Genomic DNA, 20,988 nt, shown 5'->3' with positions numbered 1-20,988 from the left:
ATTTCATGTGGCGGTAATTTTCCCGCCCGTTCTAGACAAGTCGAGGCTCACAAACTACACTTCCCATAATGCTCACGTGCCTGTTTTATTCGCGACATTTTCCGATTTTATAAGTACATTCAATAATAAATGTTTAATTCTTATTCATTGTATATTAATGTTGCCTTTAGATATTTTTTTTTTTCGTTTTTGTTGATTTTAGCTAGCTAGCGAAAGGGCGGGGTTACAATCAAATGCCCGGATGAGACTGTAGTACCTGATTTGTTCGGATTCTTAAAAGTGGACTTCAAAAATGTTTGTTTTTGTTTTTTTTAAATATGTATTTATTTCTTTTTTTACCTTGAAAAAAACCCTGTATTTAATGTGAGTAGATGTATAATTAAATACAGATTATTTATTTATCATTCGTAAAAAAACAAACAAACAAAAAAACACACCTATTTTAAATTATTCAGCGTAGTACAATCGGAAAAGTGCTGCCCCTAGTGGTCATTCTTCATCGATTTTGAAATAAAATGCCACACAAACACACAGCAGCAATTCTGTAAATGTGTAACAGTTGTTTATTTATATGCTGTATTTATTTATTTACACATTATAGAGAGATTTAACATTGCATATGTTATATAAAGAGTATTCTCTATGAACAGTGGTGCAGCAGCAGGGTGTGTGTGCACTGTATGTTAACAGTCTTTTTTTTCCTTTTATGATTGTATGAACGCAAAGCTGCCACATGTACAAAACTTTGGGGGGGGGGGGGGGGCACAGTACTTTTTCAAAAAAGTAAAAAAAAAAAGTTTCCTTTTATAAACAGACAACAGGTTTAAAGAGAAATGCTAAAATGATCTGGAACAGTCTCAAGAGGTGAGTACAAACACACCTGTGTCTGTGAGATTATATATATATATATATATATATATATATATATATATATATATATATATATATATATATATATATATATATATATTTTATATAACGTGTATATGTATGTATGTGCTGATTCAGTGACCTGTGTTGTTCATATGGAAGATTATTTAGCAGGAACACACTCACATCAGCTCACTTAAGGCGATCACATTTCCACCAGAGGAAGCAGGAGTTTCAGGGGTGGAGCCTGTCCTAATAAACATCTCTGACTGGTCAGATGGTAGAAACAAGGCAAATTTATATCTTAGAGACTGAGTATGGACATGTATATAAAATAAACACACACACACACACACACACACACACACACACACACTTAAAGCACTGAGTGAGACCTGATATGCTCGCCATCCTCCAGCTTTTAGGAAATGTCTAAGGCCACTAAAAAAAAGACACAAACAACCAAGTACACTACTTTATCAGTGATGATCTCTGCGTGGGCGTCGGCTTCACTCATTAACAAGAGGGAGAGGAGCTAGCTGCCCTGAGTGGGTTTGTGATTTATGGAATGTTCTAGAAAATGCCCCACACCCCAAAATATGCAGGAGACTCAGTAATAATACTGTGTGTATTATGTCAGGTGTGACTCTCCAGGCCACAAGGGGGCAGTTTCTGTGTGTGTGTGTCCTATATAGTGCATGTAGTTTGGAACACTTCCATGTCATTGATAACTAACTAACAGTAACTGTCCTTTGGAATGTCTCTGATAATAATAATAATAATAATAATAATAATAATAATAATAATAATAATGTTAAACTAAATATCACAATACATCCTGTAACTGATAATCGGAACACGCCCACACGGAGCACACATGCCCCTTAATCCACAGTCACATGCGGAATGTCGGAAAAGTGGTCCGCAGTGTGTGGAATGTTGTTTTACCTCCATCAGACCCCGCCCACATATATTAATATTGGCAGTAATTGTGTAAAAATTGTGTACAATCTCTACACAACCTCCATTACCTCTACACTAATATCATTAACTATAATTATTATTTATTTTGCATAAACACTTCAGTAACAGTCCTCCAAACTCGGACATTAATCGGTGTACGGTTTTACTGAGTTGTATTTCTTTATCTTTGTCATTTAAACTGTTCTAATTGTTCGATAAAGTTCTTCTCTATTTTTTTTTTTTTAAGTGCCGTATAAGTAAAACGTTCATGACACACAGCTGTGTTTCATCAACAGTGGGAAGCACCGTGCTGATCTCTGATTGGTCACTCGGCTCCTCTCCAACAGCCAATCAGAGGACTTTACCATCATTTATGCGCATAAGAGAATCAAGTGATAGCTGTTACACACACGGAACCCTGCACTGGAATGCCTCACTAACCGAAACACACACACACACACACACACACACACACACACACACACATAGACGGTAACAGTCCGAGTCATGACAACACCAATATACACACACACACACACACAAATACCATAGTTAGCATATTTCGCAAAGTGGTCCTATGTTTATGTTTGATTAGACACACAAAGGCACGTGTGGTTAACCTGAACCATACACACACACACACACACGTGAATATATTTGATACTCCATTAAGTGAGATAAATGAATATGTAATAAGAGGAGTATTTATGGAACACTCTCTATTCATCTCTCCATCCCTCACTTCCCACCACTCTCACTCCGTCTCCCCGTCTCTCTCTCTCCCCGTCTCTCTCTCTCCCCGTCAGTCTCACGTGATCAGGCCAAGGCGTGCGAGTTTGGCCGACAGAAACGAGTGTAGAACGAACACCACCGGCTTTGGGTTGGAATGCAGATCAAACACCTACAAGCAAACACACACACACACACACACACACACACACACACACACACACACACACACACACAGTATTAAAGATACTATAAGACCTATAAGAGCAAACCATCCTGAACTATTCACGGTCTACATTGGTTTATGTAAATCTGGAACAAACCATTCCCAAAGACGGGGGATCAGATTCATAATTAATGGGGCATGCCACTCATTACCTACTCACAATGGGGTCCTAGCATTTTCTTCCACACCTTATCACACCTGCCACATGAGCTGTCATAGTAGTGACATCACACACCCGGGTATCCCCCCCAACAACAACATAACAGGAGGAGAGTAGTTACCAGTTCCCCCTCGGGCCCCCCGAAGTCGAGGTACAGGAGTCTGACTGCGTCGTCTGCGGAGCTGCGCAGTTTGTCATAGGGGTGGTGAAGGAGCACAGTGCCACCTACAGGAGCTCCGCTGCCGCCGCCTCCTCCTCCTCCTCCTCCTCCTCCTCCTCCTCCTCTCAACACAGTGAAGCCGTGCTCATAATGCAGCACCAAACACACCTCCTCTCTGTTCAACACACACCCTGCAAACACACACACACACACACACACACACACACACAACAGTTACATGTCTGTCTGTGTTGGAATTGAAACACTGTAGAAATAAAAGTAAATGTGGAATCTGTCTCTCTCTATCTGTCTGTCTGTCTGTCTGTGTCTTCTGTGTCTCCCCCGTCTCTCTCTCTCACACACATACACACATACACACACACACACACACACACACACACACAGAGACAGACCTATGGACACCTCTTTGATGAGCTCAGCGGCAGTGTGTGTCCCCTGTACGAGCGCTCGCGTCCATGACGACAGGTCCCAGTGCGTCTCCACACGGAACACATGAGACTCGACACCACGACTAGAACCCGTCCGAGTCATGAAGAGAAGATCAGAACCTAAAGATGGGGAACCGCGGGTAACGCCCGAGTGAACGAGTCTACAGAGAGAGGGAGGGGGAGAGAGAGAGAGAGAGGTGAACTTTGATTGAGAAATGTAGACAGCTGTGTGTGTGTGTGTGTGTGTGTGTGTGTGAGTGAGTGAGTGTACCGTGTGGTCAGCAGTGTGTGTGTGGTCAGCGGGGTACTCCAGGTCTCTAGTGTCCACGGCACCGAGTCAAACAGCAGGATGTCTTTCTCAGTCATCGCCATGACGACTGGCCTGTACCGGTGACGCCCACTTTCCACAGTTACCTGAACATTCACAAACAGTTAAAGACACATGTCAGACAGACAGATTAGCAGACAAACAGACAGATATAAATAGGTAGCTAGATAGACAGAAGCAGATAGACAGACATACAGTGCTGTGAAAAAGTATTTGTAACCCTTCCCAGACTGACGTACTTCAATCACCTTCTTCCTCGTCATTTCTGGAATTTCTTTCAGCTTTGGTGTAGTGTGTTACTGTGTAAGATCTTTAAACCAACTCCATGCTGATGAAAGAGTTCTATGTCAGTGTAGATGTGATGGAACAGGGTTTGCAGTAATCAGGCCTGGTCGTGTCTCGTCCAGCTGAACCCCGTTATCAACGCACTTTCATAGATCTGGAGAATTAGTAGCTACGGGGGCAAATACATTTTCACACAGGCCAAGTTGGTATAGGATAACATATTTGCTTCAATAAATAACACGATCATTTAAAAACTGTACTGTGTGTGTTTACTCAGGTTGAAATCAGAATGGGGGCAAATAGTTTTCCACAGCACTGTACATAGAGAGAGATAGAGAGAAAGATAGTGAGACGGTGTGTGTACGTGTGTGTGTGTGTGTGTGTGTGAGTACCTGCTCTGCGAGCCAGCCGATGTGTTTGAGCTGTGTGTGTGTGTTGGAGGCACTCAGGTAGGCGTTGATGTGTGTGAGTGTGTGTGGCAGCAGCGCGGCGATGTTGGCATGTACGGCGGTGAACCAGGAGTGTGCAGTGGCCGTGTCCTTACAGCGCAGAACCACCAAGTTCTGACCGTCGGGAGAGTGCAGCTCCAACAACCTACACACACACACACACACACACACACACACACACAAACATTCTAAACTAACTGTCCACTATATTAGGAGTACCTGCTCATTCATCCAATTATCCAATCAGCCAATAACGTAGCAGCAGCGCAGCTGATGGGATTACTGCACGGATGAGCAGGTGTTCCTAATAAAGTGGTGGATGAACATATGTAGTACACAAAGGACAGTGTGTTATGCATTAAACACTAGTGTCTCTCTCACACACACACACACACACACACACACACACACACACACACACACACACACACACACACACACACCTGTTCTCCAGGTCAGGCATGGTGAGGTTCCTGCAGATGAAACTCATTTTCAGTGGAATGATCTTCCGGTCTTTGGTCGTGTTGTGTTTTGGAGAGTCTTCACTCCCGTCCCAGCTCAGCTCCGATAAAACCGACGGCTTTTTAAAGAGAGGAGAAACCTCACGGATATACCTTACTGTGGAGGAAACACACACACACACACACACACACACACACACACACACACACACACACACACACACACACACACCACCAAGTTGCAGTGCTTCAGTGCAGAAGTAGAAATCAAACTTATAGCCTGGATTATACTCGATTCAGTGTCGCTTCTTCACGTACTCGAAAATCTACGCTACGTGTGGTGCAGGGTGGTGTCCACATACTTTTGGCCATGTAGTGTAGCACCATGTAGCGCACACACACACACACACATATATACACACAGAGATGAGGTCATTCCTGGATGTAGAGAAGGATTACACACACTGAAGAATATTGCAAATCTGGAAAAACACACCCTGTTAAACAACATTTAATAACTAAATAATACAACCGTTAGAGCTTTCAATGGAACATTCCAGAATGTTCAGTGTGTGTGTGTGTGTGTGTGTGTGTGTGTGTGTGTGTGTGTGTGTGTGTGTGTGTGTGTGTCATTAAGGAGCTCATTAGACTTGTCGCTCAGCCCTCATTTTTAATCAGGCCATCACACAGGAGGATCAGTGTCTGTGTGTCTCTCAAGTAACTGGGCCTGCCTCAGTCAAAATATATTACACACACACACACACACACACACACACACACACACACACCACTCCCTACCCATAATCCCTTGCGGTTTTGTGTGCCAGATCCATTATGTTGAAACATTTTCCCTCCAAAACCACAGAGCCCCTAATCACTACAGTGTGTGGCTCAGTGAGGGGGTTAGGGGCTCTGACACACACACACACACACACACACACACACACACACACACACACACACACACACACACACACACACACACACACTCACAATTGTAAAACAAAGCAAGTGATCAGCAGAACAAAAACCTCAAGAGAAACTTAAATAAATTAAAGGTAAACAAAAAACCTGCTGAGGTTCAATCCAATTTTTAACACTCCCCCCTCATCCACACATCTCTCGTCCACTTCCTCCCCTCTCGTCCACAACCCCCTCGTCCACTTTCTCCCTCCTCATCCACACCCCTCTCGTCCACTCCCCCCACCCCAGTAAACAGTGTCTGGTCTATCACTGCACTCCACTAGCTCCGCCCCCAAATACTCTAAATAGTAGAACGAAATTCAGAATCGGTGCTTAGTTACTGTACATACAGATGTGTTACTGTACACCAAAGCGCTCTAACAGGACACATCCTAAAACACATGGGTTTTTTTTAACTTCCTGTAGTGGTTTTCTCAGGGTGACTCGGCGTGTTTGCTGCTGCGTGTCGGTCAGTTCAGACTCCACGGCATGAAAAGAGTCGTTTGTGTCGCTGTGTGGAGATTAAAACGGAGAATAAACAAAAGGACGTGTCGTCAGTGGAGCAGCGGCAGAGACACACTGACGCGTGGAGAGTTTAAAGCATTGTTCATACACCATTAGTTTTCCACACGTGTGTGTGTGTGTGTGTGTGTGTATTCAGTAATGTAGTCGAAGAACGTGTGTAGTAATAAGTGATAAAATCACTAAACACTCCATAGGTACCACACACACACACACACACACACACACCTCATTTTAATACACACCGATTGTTTTGATCTTTATTATAAGCACCTGTTATAGGGGACGTGGCTACGCTTGAACATTAGTGGGTCACATGGTGACATAGTGGAACTCGATAACTTAATCCCTGTCACTTCTCGGACACGCCCTTTTAAGTGTCGTCCATATATTATTGTTTTCACTGTTGGTTTCGGAGACGATAGAAAAGAGGCGAACGCTTCCTGGAGTGTCTTTATACCAATAAATAAATAAATAAATAAATAAATAAATAAATAAATAAATAAATAAATTTATATTATATATTAACTGGAGTTATTTTATATAAAGTAATATATGCGTAATATTTCTTTGTTTGTTGTACATTAAGCTGCGAGTTAATCAGAGGAAAAACACTATAGAAACGTACTATTTTAATTATTTTTATTATTATTATTATCATCATTATTATTATTATTATTATTATTATTAGGAGTGAGATGATACAGTATATCTGTATTGACGTACTGTAATAGATAATTATTTACTCTGTTTACTTATATATTATGCTAGGACTGTGAAATTCGAAATCTGAGGTAAAAATCCGAGGTAAAATCCGAGGTGAAATCTGAAATCTGTTGATGATAAAAGTTACCATCTGATCTGCGCTTCTTTTAAACCCACCAATTCTAATATTTTATAAAACTGTTCATGTAGAAATGTTGTTAATGAAACTAGAGAATCGAGTCCCGATGCCACACACAGACTGGTAGCTATACGCTTCCTGTACTCTTTAGCTACATTAGCCTCATAGCTCCAGCGCAGAACTAAAGAAGTGATCGAATGCATTTAAAGTAAAGATGGACATTGTGTACATCTTATTTTATATGTAAATGTACTTAAGTGTATTTATATCTGAACCATTTCTTCAAATCCTTCATCATTCCTTTAGTCTGCTTTAAAATGTGTTAAATAAACACCATGAAGTCCAAACGGTTTTAGAAAATGAGGATTTGGGTTAATGGAGGTGTGTATAAACACTGAGCTTTCTGTCAGTAATGTGTTATAGTGTCTGTCTAAACATCCCGACTCACACACACATTCCTCCTGCACATTTACACACTACCGCTAAGGACCAATCACCCATCCATTAGATTAGATAATCAAACTATGTTTGATTAGATCAGCCGGAGTGAAGTCATCGCTACATTTTATTTCAATTCTTACTTCTAGCTTCTATACTTATAAATAAGACTCAGGAATTATACAAAATTATACAAAAACAATCAAGAAATAAAAGAGGGTTTGGGTGTTTTTCCCTTCCGACATTCATAAAAATGACCAAGTAAAAAATAAAATTAAATGTAAAAAAATATTATTTTTTTTTAAAAACAAGAAAAGGAAAAGGCAAGAGAATTGTAACTGATATAAAATAGATTATAAATGTAACATCGATTCTTTAATCAGTTACATTTTAAAGGGATTAAGGATAAAATTCTAAAAGCACATCCACCTGAACATTCAGAAAATAAAGTGTATCGCGGTATTAATAAATCGCGATATCAGCATCATATCATCACATTCATATCAGCAATATTAACGGAGATAAAGTGGTACGGCCCGTTGCAGGGGTGATTGAAAAGATATGATTTCCGTGACGCGGCTCTGGCAACAATTTTAGTGTTAACTTATTAACCCTGCATCTGAGGAATGACTTTTAATAAACTGAAAACTCACTTATAGGTATTTACCTGATTTAGAAAAACACTTAGATTTAGTTATGCAAGTCAGACACCCCTAAATGCAGACATAACTCGCGCTGTGATCGGACTAGTTTACTCGTGATTTCAATCTGGTTATTTTCACTTCCATTGGGATTAAATCTCTGTGTGCATGCTAGCGTACTAAATACAAAGTATGTCAAATTAGAACGCTGATTAGAGTAACTAGTTAGGGTTGTATTTATGATGTTTAGTAAGGTAGCATGAGTTCTTGACTAGCTAAACTATTCAGACGCGGAGGCCTTGACAGAATCCCCACGCTCGCGTGATCCTCTTACCCTCCAGCGTCACCTCCTTCCCGGCCTTTTTCAGGACCTGTACCGCCTGGTCGTGCGTGGCTTCCCGGAGGTCGTTTCCGTTCACGGACAGTATGGCGTCTCCGACCCGCAGAGCCCGGCTCTGGTCCGCTGCCAGACCGGGGAAAATCTTAGATATTAGGATGGGCATCCTGTTTTCCCGACCTCCTTTAATACTGATTCCCAAGCCGCCCGATTCCTGTTTGACCACCCGAACTTTCCGGACCGGTTCCGATGATGGTGATGAACTGGTATCACCGGGTCTAGAATCGAGCCCCGATCCCGGACTTCCATAGCCTGAAGCAGGACTGCCAAACTCAGAAGGGCTGACTCCGTTATCGCGGATTAATTTGCCGTAGTGGATGTGGTAGTCTCCGGATGTTCCGTTACTTCCGCCCAGTTTGAAGTGGTTCTGTTCCCCGGATGAGTTCGGGCTCTGCGCGCGGTTCTGGTTCTCCGGGTCGGTTCCGTTAGCCACGGCGGTTCGTATCCCTGATGCAGGGCTGTAGCACTCGGTTCCGCTCGGTTCTCCCTCGGCCGTCAAAGTCAAAGTTTCGCGCGTGAGTTCCGCGGTGACCCGAACCCAACGATCCCGCAGCAGCAGGTCCAGTTGTCCGTTCCGGTCCGCTCGAGTCCAGATCGCCATGTTTGGGTCACCACTTTTTAAAACTCATAATAATAATTATAATAATAATTAAAAAAAAAAAAAAAAAACTTTTTTTAAACACTCCTTTTTTTCCCCCTAGTGCGCACTAAGTACACTTCAACATGACACTCCCACTTACAGATAGAGAGAGGGAGAGAGAAAGCCACGCCCTCTCTGATCTGCGCTTCTCTGATTGGTCAGATCCGCTTCCGTCTGAAACTTTAATAACATTTGTAATCACGTAGGAGATTTTTACTTTAACGTCTCAGATAAAGTCACAATAACGAACCAACCATCACAAATACTTAAAAACACTGTATTTTTTCACAAGATAAACAAATTTTTCAGGTTATTACTACAGATTTTCTAATGTAATTAAAAGTGACGTAATAAAAACTTCTTCCATTTTGCATACATTATATTTCTAGTATTCATTATACAGTAGGACTAACAATAAAGTCTTCATATTAAAGGTGTAATAGTCATTTAAAAAAATATTTAGTTCTTTATATAGAAAACCTGTTTGGAAAAACTGCATTATAACAAGTGTGTCCGTCTGCGTCCTGCAGGATTACAAAACACGCCCCTTACACGGGCACGCCCACTATTACAAATCAACAAAAATACTCAAACATCCATCAGGATTACAAACCACGCCCCCTTATAAAGCATAGACTGCCTGTAGCGCCACCTTGTGGAATATCTTCAGCATTCTAAACACAAGCGAGTTACAAACCAGATCCATGAGGCGCTTCACGTCGAACATCTCAAACCGAGAAATATGATATATGCAAGACCTGCAATGCTCTAGGTGTTTTCAGTGGTTTCACACACCAAGCTTTGATATTATTGGATTGTATAAACGGATTTAACTTTTTTCACCCCCGTTTTTTTCTTCCTAGGTGTGAATTCGTACAGCAGGCCTTTAATAGGCCAGTTATATTCTGCACTTTTCTGGAATGTTAAAAGTTTATGTAAATAAAGACTGCATCATCACTGCAGCAACTGCTCCGACTACCCACAATGCATCACAATGAAGTGAAAGCTTTATTCAATATAAACAGAAGTATTTTTGTGTGGGTTTCAAACCTAATGGTGGTGTAAATCTGGTGCTCACACAGCTTTACACAGCTGGGTTACGCTTATAGAGGATATGTGTGACCTCTGGTTCACCCCTCAAACACACACACAGAGTTTGAAACTGATTTATTGCAGATACACAGCGTTTACAAAAAAAAGAGCTAAACACACAAGACCATGAGTGGAGATTTCAGCTGCAGCCGTGTGTGTGTGTGTGTGTGTGTGTGTGTGTGTGTGTGTGTGTGTGTGTGTGTGTGTGTAGGCATAGATCTCCTTATTAGGGCCCAAGATAGTCAACAGAGTGCACACTTCTGAATCTTCACAGACACTGATTTTCAAAACGTGACAAATGCCACAGACTCTCTGTTTTCTGTGGAGAAACAACATCTGGATTTTCTTTTTGCTTATTTGTTTGTTTGAAAATGAAAATAAAATGTAAAAAACCCAAAGTCCTACCATCTGGGTCCTGTGACATGCAGTTTACTGATGTTACCAGGTGTTTCTGAGCCATCAAGGGGGGACACGTTCTAAAACATTTAAATTTAAAGCTAACAGGCTAATCAAAGATGTCATTATTCAGAAATGTGTTCTAGCACTTCAGCTGAATCTGACACATCATAAATTCATCAACCCATTTAGAGCACATGAGCAGTCTAATCTAACACACAGCTAGCTAAAATGTATGGAGAAATTTGATTCTCCGGCTAACTTTCCCTAGCTAGCAAGCTATCTAACAGCTAATCATTTTGAAACAGATTAGTAACTTTGCTAATGCTTTTTGAGTGACAGTAGGACATGTTAAGCTAATGTCAGTGAAACTCTTCATGAGTTGTGACACTACGGTGGAACCAACAACGCTTGGGTTAGCAGTTAATGCTAAGCATAATTATGGTGTAATATTAGCTGCACGAAGCATTTTCTTAGGAATGTATCAACACATCTGAGGTAAATGTTGACATTCCGGATGGTTCTGTGTCGTTTCCATCGTCACTATGTCCTTACAGTCTTAACCAATGACTGTATATATGAGTGGACTGTACTGTATATATGAGTGATAGGCCCTCTAGTTGTTGGCTGCAGTACAATTTTTAACCCCCATGTTAGTCAATAGGACAGATGGAAATCTTACATCTTCCACAAATTATTTCCAAGAAGAGTGGTCTGTCATTTCCATAAGTTCAGTGGACTCTGATGTCTCCCCCAATAATTTTCCTTACGATAAATGCGTTTTATAAGAGTGTGGTTAATGAGGTGATTGATGGATTTGGACATGACAGTCTGGCTGTATCTACTGCACATGCTCTCTCCAATTTTTGCAAGATGGCGACTCGCACTGAACGTCGCCATGTTGTCCACTCATATATCCAGTCACTGGTCTTAACTGCAATATGTTGCTAGCTTTCAAAATTGTTTGCCTCGGTCAGTGTTGCCTAGCAACAGTGTTCTCAAGACTAAAATGGTGAAATACAAATAAATTATTATAATTTCTAAACAGATTACATTTGTGGGGGACATTTTATTTTACAGTGCGGACATCATCAGGGCTCTGTCTATGGCTCTAATATGGAGATGTGTGGTGATGGAGTGGGTGGAGGAGGGTTAGAGATGGTTGGTGTTAATGGTGTACAGTGTCTCTCTAACATCCTTAAACAGGCTTCAATCCCTGATACATTCAGTCACTATATAGTGCAATATATAAAACTCGAGTCCAAGTTCGGAAGATTTCAATAACATACTGCAGTATTTTCAGGTTCCGTGCGGGAATTTTTTTTTTTCTGATTGCACTTCAGCAGAATAAACGGATTAAACGGCATTCGGGTGATTTCAGAACATCGGTCCTGCGCTACAGAGCAGCTTCAAGCATTTTTGCACACTTTATAGCGCACTTCATCGTGCACTTCAGCATATGATTTGGCTCGTGGTCTTGTCTGCTCAGGAGGGAGGTGCTGGGAAGGGCGTGTCCGATTTATCAGTGACGTGAACACTACATTTGCGTTCTAATCAAAACAATCAACTTGCTTTTTTCCACTTCCTGTTTCTCATATAGTGCGTGTCCTCGATAGGCCAGGCAGGAAAATGCTGATGTTTGCACTAATAAATGTCACATCAAGGGCGTGGCTTAAAGGGGCGTGTCCAAAGAAGAAGGCCAACAGAAACACCACCACTCACTCTGACCGTCAAAACACAACTGTCGTGTCGATATCTATCAGAGTCAGGGGTCACAAAGCTGAGGCAAGAATATGGTGGTGCGCGTCCTTGTGTGGGCGGAGCTATACTAACAAACAGCAAGTTATGTTAGGGGCGGGGACAGGGAGCAAGATCAGGTTCAAAGGAGCCAAAAGGCAGGAATATGATGGTCCATGTTCCTCATGTAGGCAGAGTGTATTACGTAACCTCAGGTCAGAGGGTGGGGACTGCAGCCTAAGGGCGTGTCAAGGCGTGTCTAATAGATCTGCTCAGCAAAACAGCACCAAGCATTCAGAACTGCAAATCAGCCATCATGTCATAAAGTCAAAGGTCACTCTGTGAAGGCAGGAATACAGTGCTCCTAATCAGTGACGTCACTGACTCCAAGGCGGGGCCAACAATTCAGGGGGCGTGTCTAAAGAAGAGCAGCCCAGCGAAGCAACACCCATCACTTGCTCAGTCAATCATTGTCTTAGTTGACTCCGCCTCTTGGGGGCATGGGGGTGTAATGAGAGGCAGGGCGAGGGCGTGGCTTCTCTCTTTTAGGGGTGTTGTTGATGATATCGAGGCTACGGCGGCTGGAAGAAACGACATCTGCGACGAACTTGGTGCATTCGGCGCAAACGTCTCTCAGAGTGCAGCCTGCGACGTAGAGGTACGGAAACTCGTCTTCGACGGCGCGGCGGGACAGCGAGCGCAGAGACCTGAGACACACACACGGACAATCCGATCTAACTTTCCGACTTTAAATATTGCATAGTGAGAAATACATTTCTTAAATTTTTTATATGCTGGAGTTTAGTAGATTAGCTTTCAAAAATGATGCTACCTTCAAACGTGATTGTGTGACTCCAAGTTTATAAACCGTTAATAAAAAACCCACTTTAACTCAACTCTTGTGGATTTCAACACGAACTGAAATTGTGTCAATGTTCCTGTCTCTCAGTATGGCACAACCTATGGAAGTTGGGTTAGCGCGTGATGCTAAGTGTAATTACAGTGTAATTACATTTTTTTTGCTGTACGGAGCATTTTCTTAATAATTTATCATCACATCTGAGGTAAAAGTTGACGTCCTGGATGGTTTAGTCACATTTCCAGTGTCACCTTGTCTTCACGTTGTCTGTATAGCTAGCTAAAAGATCAGACTCACTTGTAGACATCGCTGCGCTGGCTGTGGCTCCTCGGGCTGCTATGGAAGCCCACAGCGTACACGGGGATGTGAGCTAGCTTCTTAGATGGCATTTTCATCTGAGAAAATCACAAATATTAATAATCGTTAAACCAGAACGTCACCTCGTACTGTAACATGGCTAATAGAGAGGAAAGCTAATGGGAAACACAATGAGTTTACACAGGCTTTCTTTCAGTGTCTAGTGTTACTACTGGAATGTCAGCTTCTGAATCAAACATCTAGTATAAAGCACAGAATGTCTTCTAAGCAGGGGGTCAGGATTGACAAGTTTTGCTGAGTAATTTATATATAATGCTAACAGTTTCCCTTCCAGCTTCTGTTCAGGTTAGCATATTAGATAATGCGTCACTGTGACAGGAGCATAGTGTGGGAGAACAGGGGTTGTGTTTAAAGAAAAGTAAAGTTCAAACTAGCCCACACACACACACACACAGAGGGGAAAAAAGGTCAAACACACTCGTGACAAATCCAGGAACACTGACCACACACACACACACACACACACACACACACATACTGACCCCAGGAGTGTGTGCCCGCTGTAAAGTCGCTGATCATGAAACGGATCATGTGATAGTTACTACACACGTGTACATACACACATGTTACAAACAGGAAGTGTGTAAAGCTGAGATATGAAAGCTGAAATACCTTCGCACTGCAAGAGCCACACACCGACCTGGGGGTTAAACAAACACACACACACACACACAGCTGTAGATAAAATCTCAGTGTTTTGATGTTCATTAATTTCTTTTTGAATAGAAATAATATAGTATAAAATAGTTATAATCCACTTTCTCACCGTGTGAGAAATAAACCACTTTTAGTAAATATCAACTGAAACTGAAACCATATGTCTGACCTTTTACACAGCAGACATGAAGAAGGCCAAGAGAACAGGGGGAATTTCACCCTACAGCAGCAGCACACCTACACACACACACGCACACACACACACACACACATGTTGGGCTTGATGACAAAGAATAACTGCATGATGTAGTGTGTGTGTGTGTGTGTGTGTGTGTGTGTGTGTGTGTGTGTGTGTGAGAGAGAGAGAGAGAGACAGAAAGATCACCTTGCCCTTCCTCAGGTTGTTATAAAGCTCTTTACTTTGGAGGAACTTCTCCATCTCGGCTTTCACCAGCACACGGCGCACGCTGATGACCTCATCAAGGGTTAACGCCAAACTCTCCACCGGGTGGCTGAACTCCTCCTGAGTGTGTCAAAGAGAGTGGGCGGGGTCAGAGAATGGGTGGAGTTATTGGCAAGTGATTATGTTTTAGATGTGAGTGGGCATGTCTAATTATCAGTGACTGTATTTATAGGTGAGTGGGCGTGTCTATTTTCTACTTATTAGTAATTTTGTGTTAGGTGTATGAAAGGGGGCGGGGCATTTAGGTGCTCACCATCCACTGGTTAGCACTGAGGCTTTTGGATGGTGCCGATGCCTCGCTGATCTCCTCCACCTCACTGAGAGAGCGGCACGCAGGAGATGCAGGAGACCAGCCAATCACAGGGAGTGAAGCTGCAGAGAGGGCAGGGGCAGAGAATAATTACACCCAATGCACGAGATCAGATCAGTGTTTTTGTCTCCCCCTAGTGGTGAAACCGAGGAAATACTGCAGAAAATACTTCAGTAAATAGAGGGAGACAAATGACCAGTTTGAATTGATGGCAGAGTAAAGAAACTGTGTGTGTTTGTGTGTGTGTTTGGTTCTAACCTCGGTGTGGGCGTGTGTGTGTGGTTCCAGTGTGTGTGTACGAGCGTGGTCTCTCTCCACGCACACACACAGAGGTGCTCGTTTCATTTGTCTCACTCTGCAGCAGCTCGGCCAGGTCGTGTTCCGAGAATGAACGATCGCGCTTCATCTTACTCTCCACACACTCAGCACCGTCAGGAGAGTCCTCATCCTACACACACACACACACACACACCATATATATTCAGGAATTAAATTTGGATCGCAGATGTGACTTCAAGTTATTGTGTGAAGCCTCTGAACACTGAGAAAGGGGCGGAGTCAAGAGGGTGTCAGGGGAGTCAAGGTGCCAGAGATCCGTCCCCTAATTTCACCCAGTTTTATCTCACTACTCTGTAACACACACACACACACACACACACACACACACACACACACACACACCTCAAAGAGGTTCATCTCCTCCATCTCAGCAAGTGTGGGGGCTTTCAGGAGTACCCGAGGTCGGGGCAGAGGGCGGAGCCCACCTTCTGTGATTGACAAGTCAATACAGGAAGTGGATTTGAGGTCACAGTGACAGGAGTAAGCCAGACAGGGGAGAGAACCAAATGCTGAAGAGAGAAACACAAATACAGTGATGAAAACACCCAAAAATAATCAGACACTCACACACACACACACATACACAAATCACACACAATCACAGACAATCACATCACACCAACCAAACCAAGTTCATGCTACACTACTGGACTCTGACACACACAGAATGGAGGCGGAGCCTGACTGACTGCTTATTGGTTAAAGGAGGAGTGATTGACGCACGTCTCTTGGAGCTCCGCCTCTCCACCGGACGCAGTTTGTGTTCCTGGCGGATTTCGGCTAACACACGCTCGTGTAGACACTGCTGCTCCTGCGGCCGCGGGGCGAGACTGCGCTCGGACACCTACACACACACACACACACACACAAACACAAATAAGGCTGTGTTGTGGCGTGGAGGTTGTGGAGATAGAGGTGTGGGACTCACAGGTTTGAGTGGAGGTCTGGATCTGATGAAGTCTAGGATGAGTTCGTGAGCGTTCTGTTTGACTCGGGTCGGAATGTCTCCATCCACCTGAAACACACACACACACACACACACACAGAAAGGAAGGGAATCTCCACTCAGTAGATCAGAGACATGGACAAACTGCTGTTTGTGTGTGTGTGTGTGTGTGTGTGTGTGTGTGTGTGTGTGTGTGTGTGTGTGTGTGTGCGTTCTCACCATCACTTTACGCAGTGTGTATCTGCGAGACCGGATGTCCTGCATGAGCATCTCGAACGGTGTGAGGCTGTACTCAGTGGGCAGAGGATCGAACGGCTGCTGCTCCACATTCTTCAGCTTTACACCCTGCCTGAGCTCCCGCATCAACTGCACCCACAACCGAGCCTGACACACACACACACACACACACACACACACACACTTAAAGGCAGATAAGAAGCTACATCAGTGGTGCATAATGTTTTCAGTATTTGAAGTCTGTAATGCTCGGCTGGTTTGCGTAGATTAGATAATCTGTGCGACGTCTGTGTGAGTCTGTGTCGCGACGGACCGACAGCCGGCGCACAGGAGAAGAAAGGCGCTCCTTCCCCAACTGCCGCACCGGCACAAAGCGGACAGCCTCGTGCCAAACACACCAGCAGCCGGAAGGACCGTCACGGCGGGGCGGGACCGCTGACGCTACGCCGGCCGGCGATTGGGGAGTCAGGCGGGAAAAGTCCACCAATCAGGCGACAGAGGAGGAGGATAAAAGGGCGCGCTTCTGGCCATACAGGGAGAGGAAGACCGACGGTGAAGAGACGGAATCCGTGCGTGCTCTTCAGCGGCCTACAGACGCGCCCACGCGGAGTACAACGGTAACCTTGACTCACGCCGACCACTAACCTCTCTCTCTCTCTCTCTCTCTCTCTCTCTCCTCTTCTCCCCGAAGGTGTGAGCTCGGACGAGACCACCGGGCGGTGAAAACGCACGCTCCGGTAGATGACGGCACGGGAGACCCACGCCCTCGCCTCGGGAACCCCGACACGCCCTCAAGAAGGTCACGCGACAGCCACACCCCCACGAACCCCCACGCACGAACGCACACAGGCCCCCCTCACGTCGGACACTTCGCACTAAGCTAAAAATAAAACCCCCCTGATCACTGAAATCTGTCTCTTGTGGGTCTGTGCTCTGCCCTCTCCCCGAGCTAACTCCCTACAGTCTGTAACACGCATTACTGTGTTTTCAGCGTCAGGATCCGTTCTGGACCAGGTGTAAACATTCGGAGAATCAAAACTCCTCCCACTTTATGACACACAAAATCACCAGCCACATATATAAAAAACCAGTTTCTACCCAGTCTGTGTGTTTGAGGTTGTCCAGTTCAGCAGCACAGCGCTCCTCTTGAGACTCCTCTGTCCTGATCCTCTTCAACATCTGGAGAAACAGAAACACACACACACACACACACACACACACACACACTGCTGCATCATGACTCAGGATGAGATAAGACAGGTGAGATAAGACAATCCATTATGAGGAGAGACAGAGATGGAAACAGATCAATCTCTCATAGTGCATCAGTTATTGAGTGTACTCCTTTCAACACACACACACACACACACACACTTCATTTTTTTTTTAACTGACTAAACCCTGTTCAGCCAACTTATTACCAGATTTACATATGTCTGGCCACGCCCCCTTCTTTCAGCCGACACTCCTCCCAAGCCGCGAGCGAATTACGAGGCATGAAGACTCGCACGCGATCTCACACGCCTGTATCCTACAGCAGTGGTCACAGCCCTGTTCTTGGAGATCTACCTAGCTCCAAGTATAATCGTTCCACCTGTCCATCTGACCATTGCTAAAGAAGTTCTTGATCAAATAAAACAAGTGTGTTAGATGTTGGTTGGAGATGAAACCTGCAGGAACTTAGAGCTCAAGGAAGAAGATTGTTGACTACTGTACATCATACACTCAATCCATCCATCCAGCCATCCATCACAGCTCCACCCTGCGACACTATACCCCATTCCCTACACTCCTGTCTCACCACCTGGAGTTATCACTGACCTCCTTGGCATCTCTGATCCTGCAGAGGAAGGTCTGAAGCTCCAGGGTCTCGAGGAACAGCGCTCTACACACGGCCTGGTAGTGTTCGGGAGCCACGGCCGGGTTGGCCAGTCTCCTGGCGCACAGCGTCATCACCTGCCCAAGTGTGCGCACTGCGTGCATGCGTCCCGCCTCCTCTTCCTCCTCGTCCTCCTCGTCTTCTTCATCCTCTGGGCCGCTGTAGCCTTCATCCTTGGTGGTGTTGCTGATGCACTCGGCGGACTCGTCGTTCTCCCCCGCCACCATGAGCTCGATCAGCCTCTCCAGCTGCGGACTCAGCTCACGCTCCTCACTCTCAGCCAATCCCCAGTCCAGAGCACGGTAGATGGCCACGCCCATGGACTGGACCAACTGATGAGAGTGGGGCGGAGCATGAGCACGGCAGTAAAAACAGTAAGTGTAAGTGTGTGTAGTGTAAACTCACCTCGGTCTCCAGGACCGGTGGAGCAGGTGCAGCTTCTCCATCAGCTGGAACAGAAGAAGAAGACACGAGTGTTTACACCACACCTCATACCTATATGACATTACTGTACTCTATTACAAGGTCATGTTGACTTCCTGTCACACCTATGGTAACCATAGCAACATTGTTTTTCCACTAGACACTCTCTGTAGAGGTGGTCAGACTCTCAAAGTTGCTGATGTGTTTTTTCCACTGTACGACACACTGAGATCTATAAACGCAGACTAAAGCACAGAGTCAGCGTGCCAGGGTCAGGTAGGGGGCGTGGCCTAAAGTCTGACGGCAGAGACTATTTTCTTATTTTACGAATCTGTGCGATGTGAACATGTTACAGAGAGACAAAAATATAGGATGGTTTCTGAATGTACATTTCGTGGTGGAGATGGGCTTCCGCTCCATGACTTCCAGGAATCTTCTGGTGTTTCCCCTCATGTGCGTCTTTAAGCTCATGATTATTGTGTGATATATCTGCCCTGTTTATGTGTCTGCCCTGTTTATGATATCATTTTATCGGAAATTAGATGAATTGTGCAGAACGTCCCACAGACGCTGGATCGGATCGAGATCTGGGGAATCTGGAGGCCGAGTCAACACCGTGAACTCTTCGTCGTGTTCCTCAAACCGTTCCTGAACAGTGTGTGCAGTGTGTCAGGGAGCGTCATCCTGCTGACAGAGACCTCTGATATTAGGGAACAGCGTTACCATGAAGGTGTGTACTCGGTCTGGAACAGTGTTCAGGTAGGTGGTTCGTGTCAAAGTAACATCCACGTGAACGCAGGACCCGAGGTTTCCCAGCAGAACATCGCCCAGAGCGTCACACTTCCTCCACCAGCTCGCCTTCTTCCCATAGTGCATCCTGGTGCCGTCTCTTCCCCAGGTAAACGATTCATCAGACCAGGTGACCTTCTTCCACTGCTCCATTTTTCCTGCTTCCAACACATCGACTTCGAGAACTGACAGGAAATGGGATTTGTCCGACTCTCCTTCTGAGATTTCTGAGGAATTACTGCTGTGTGTTTTAGGTGTGTGCTGCCACCTAGTGTATGGAGTGAGTTCTGGATCCGTGCATCTCAACTTTGAGGGGTGTCTGTGTGTGTGTGTGTGTGTGTGTGTGTGTGTGTGTGTGTGTTTCTACCTGTCTGTCCACCTGTCTTTTTGTCTGTTCTTTTGGACATAAGTCTGCCTGACTGTCAATCCATCACTGCCTGTCTATCTGTCTGTCTGTCACTGTCTGTGGGTCTGTCCATCTGTCTGTCTGTCACTGTCTGTGGGTCTGTGAATATGTCTGTCTGTCCATCAGTCTGTCTGTGAGCACAAACTCCTACAGATAATCACTCTGTGTTGTTCTGAGTAACATCCTGTGTTCGTGAGGACTATTTGGACTTTTTCACAGTAACGATGTCATTGTGTCTGTTAATTATTGCAGCATTCTGCAGATAACTGTAGCTGTATGTGTGTGTGTGTGTGTGTGTGTGTGTGTGTGTGTGTGTGTGTGTGTGTGTGGTTGGTCCAGACACACTCAGCACTAAGGGATCGAGTTAATGGAGGAGGATATCAAATCACAACGTGCGCGCACACACACACACACACACACACACACACACACACACACCCAGGAGACATGAACACACACCATCAGCATAACCTGAGCTCAGAGGACAGACTGGCTCTCTCTCTCTCCTCCTTTGTCTCTCTCTCACTCTCTCTCTCTCTCTCTCTCTCTCTC

General features: G+C 44.5%; 2 protein-coding genes across 2 annotated transcripts in view; both read right to left on the bottom strand.

Moving 5' to 3' along the window:
• Positions 1–540: 540 nt before the first annotated feature.
• On the bottom strand, positions 541–9,603 carry sntb2 (syntrophin, beta 2). The gene is made up of 7 exons (XM_053682085.1): positions 8,823–9,603; positions 5,063–5,237; positions 4,563–4,764; positions 3,829–3,971; positions 3,522–3,718; positions 3,070–3,299; positions 541–2,734 (listed from the first exon to the last, which is right to left on the bottom strand). Exons 1-7 carry the CDS (start codon positions 9,484–9,486, stop codon positions 2,642–2,644), a joined length of 1,704 nt encoding a protein of 567 aa, XP_053538060.1. The 5' UTR covers positions 9,487–9,603; the 3' UTR covers positions 541–2,641.
• A 1,074-nt stretch (positions 9,604–10,677) lies between these two features.
• spire2 (spire-type actin nucleation factor 2) overlaps positions 10,678–20,988 on the bottom strand; it is a 13,940-nt gene continuing 3,629 nt past the window's right edge. Inside the window, exons 2-15 of the mRNA XM_017473625.3 lie at positions 19,224–19,267; positions 18,761–19,150; positions 18,038–18,118; positions 16,922–17,086; positions 16,685–16,771; positions 16,480–16,600; positions 16,099–16,265; positions 15,676–15,865; positions 15,361–15,479; positions 15,030–15,167; positions 14,814–14,881; positions 14,600–14,627; positions 13,907–14,004; positions 10,678–13,457 (exon numbers count right to left, since the gene is read on the bottom strand). Coding sequence (XP_017329114.1) covers positions 13,226–13,457; positions 13,907–14,004; positions 14,600–14,627; positions 14,814–14,881; positions 15,030–15,167; positions 15,361–15,479; positions 15,676–15,865; positions 16,099–16,265; positions 16,480–16,600; positions 16,685–16,771; positions 16,922–17,086; positions 18,038–18,118; positions 18,761–19,150; positions 19,224–19,267 — 1,928 coding nt within the window. The 3' untranslated portion in view covers positions 10,678–13,225. The remainder of the gene's footprint in view (positions 13,458–13,906; positions 14,005–14,599; positions 14,628–14,813; positions 14,882–15,029; positions 15,168–15,360; positions 15,480–15,675; positions 15,866–16,098; positions 16,266–16,479; positions 16,601–16,684; positions 16,772–16,921; positions 17,087–18,037; positions 18,119–18,760; positions 19,151–19,223; positions 19,268–20,988) is intronic.

Source organism: Ictalurus punctatus, chromosome 8 (assembly GCF_001660625.3).
Source record: "Ictalurus punctatus breed USDA103 chromosome 8, Coco_2.0, whole genome shotgun sequence".
In the NCBI taxonomy this organism is placed as follows: domain Eukaryota; kingdom Metazoa; phylum Chordata; class Actinopteri; order Siluriformes; family Ictaluridae; genus Ictalurus; species Ictalurus punctatus.
The sequence above is the reverse complement of the archived record's forward strand: the minus strand, read 5'-3'. Positions and strand labels throughout refer to the sequence as shown.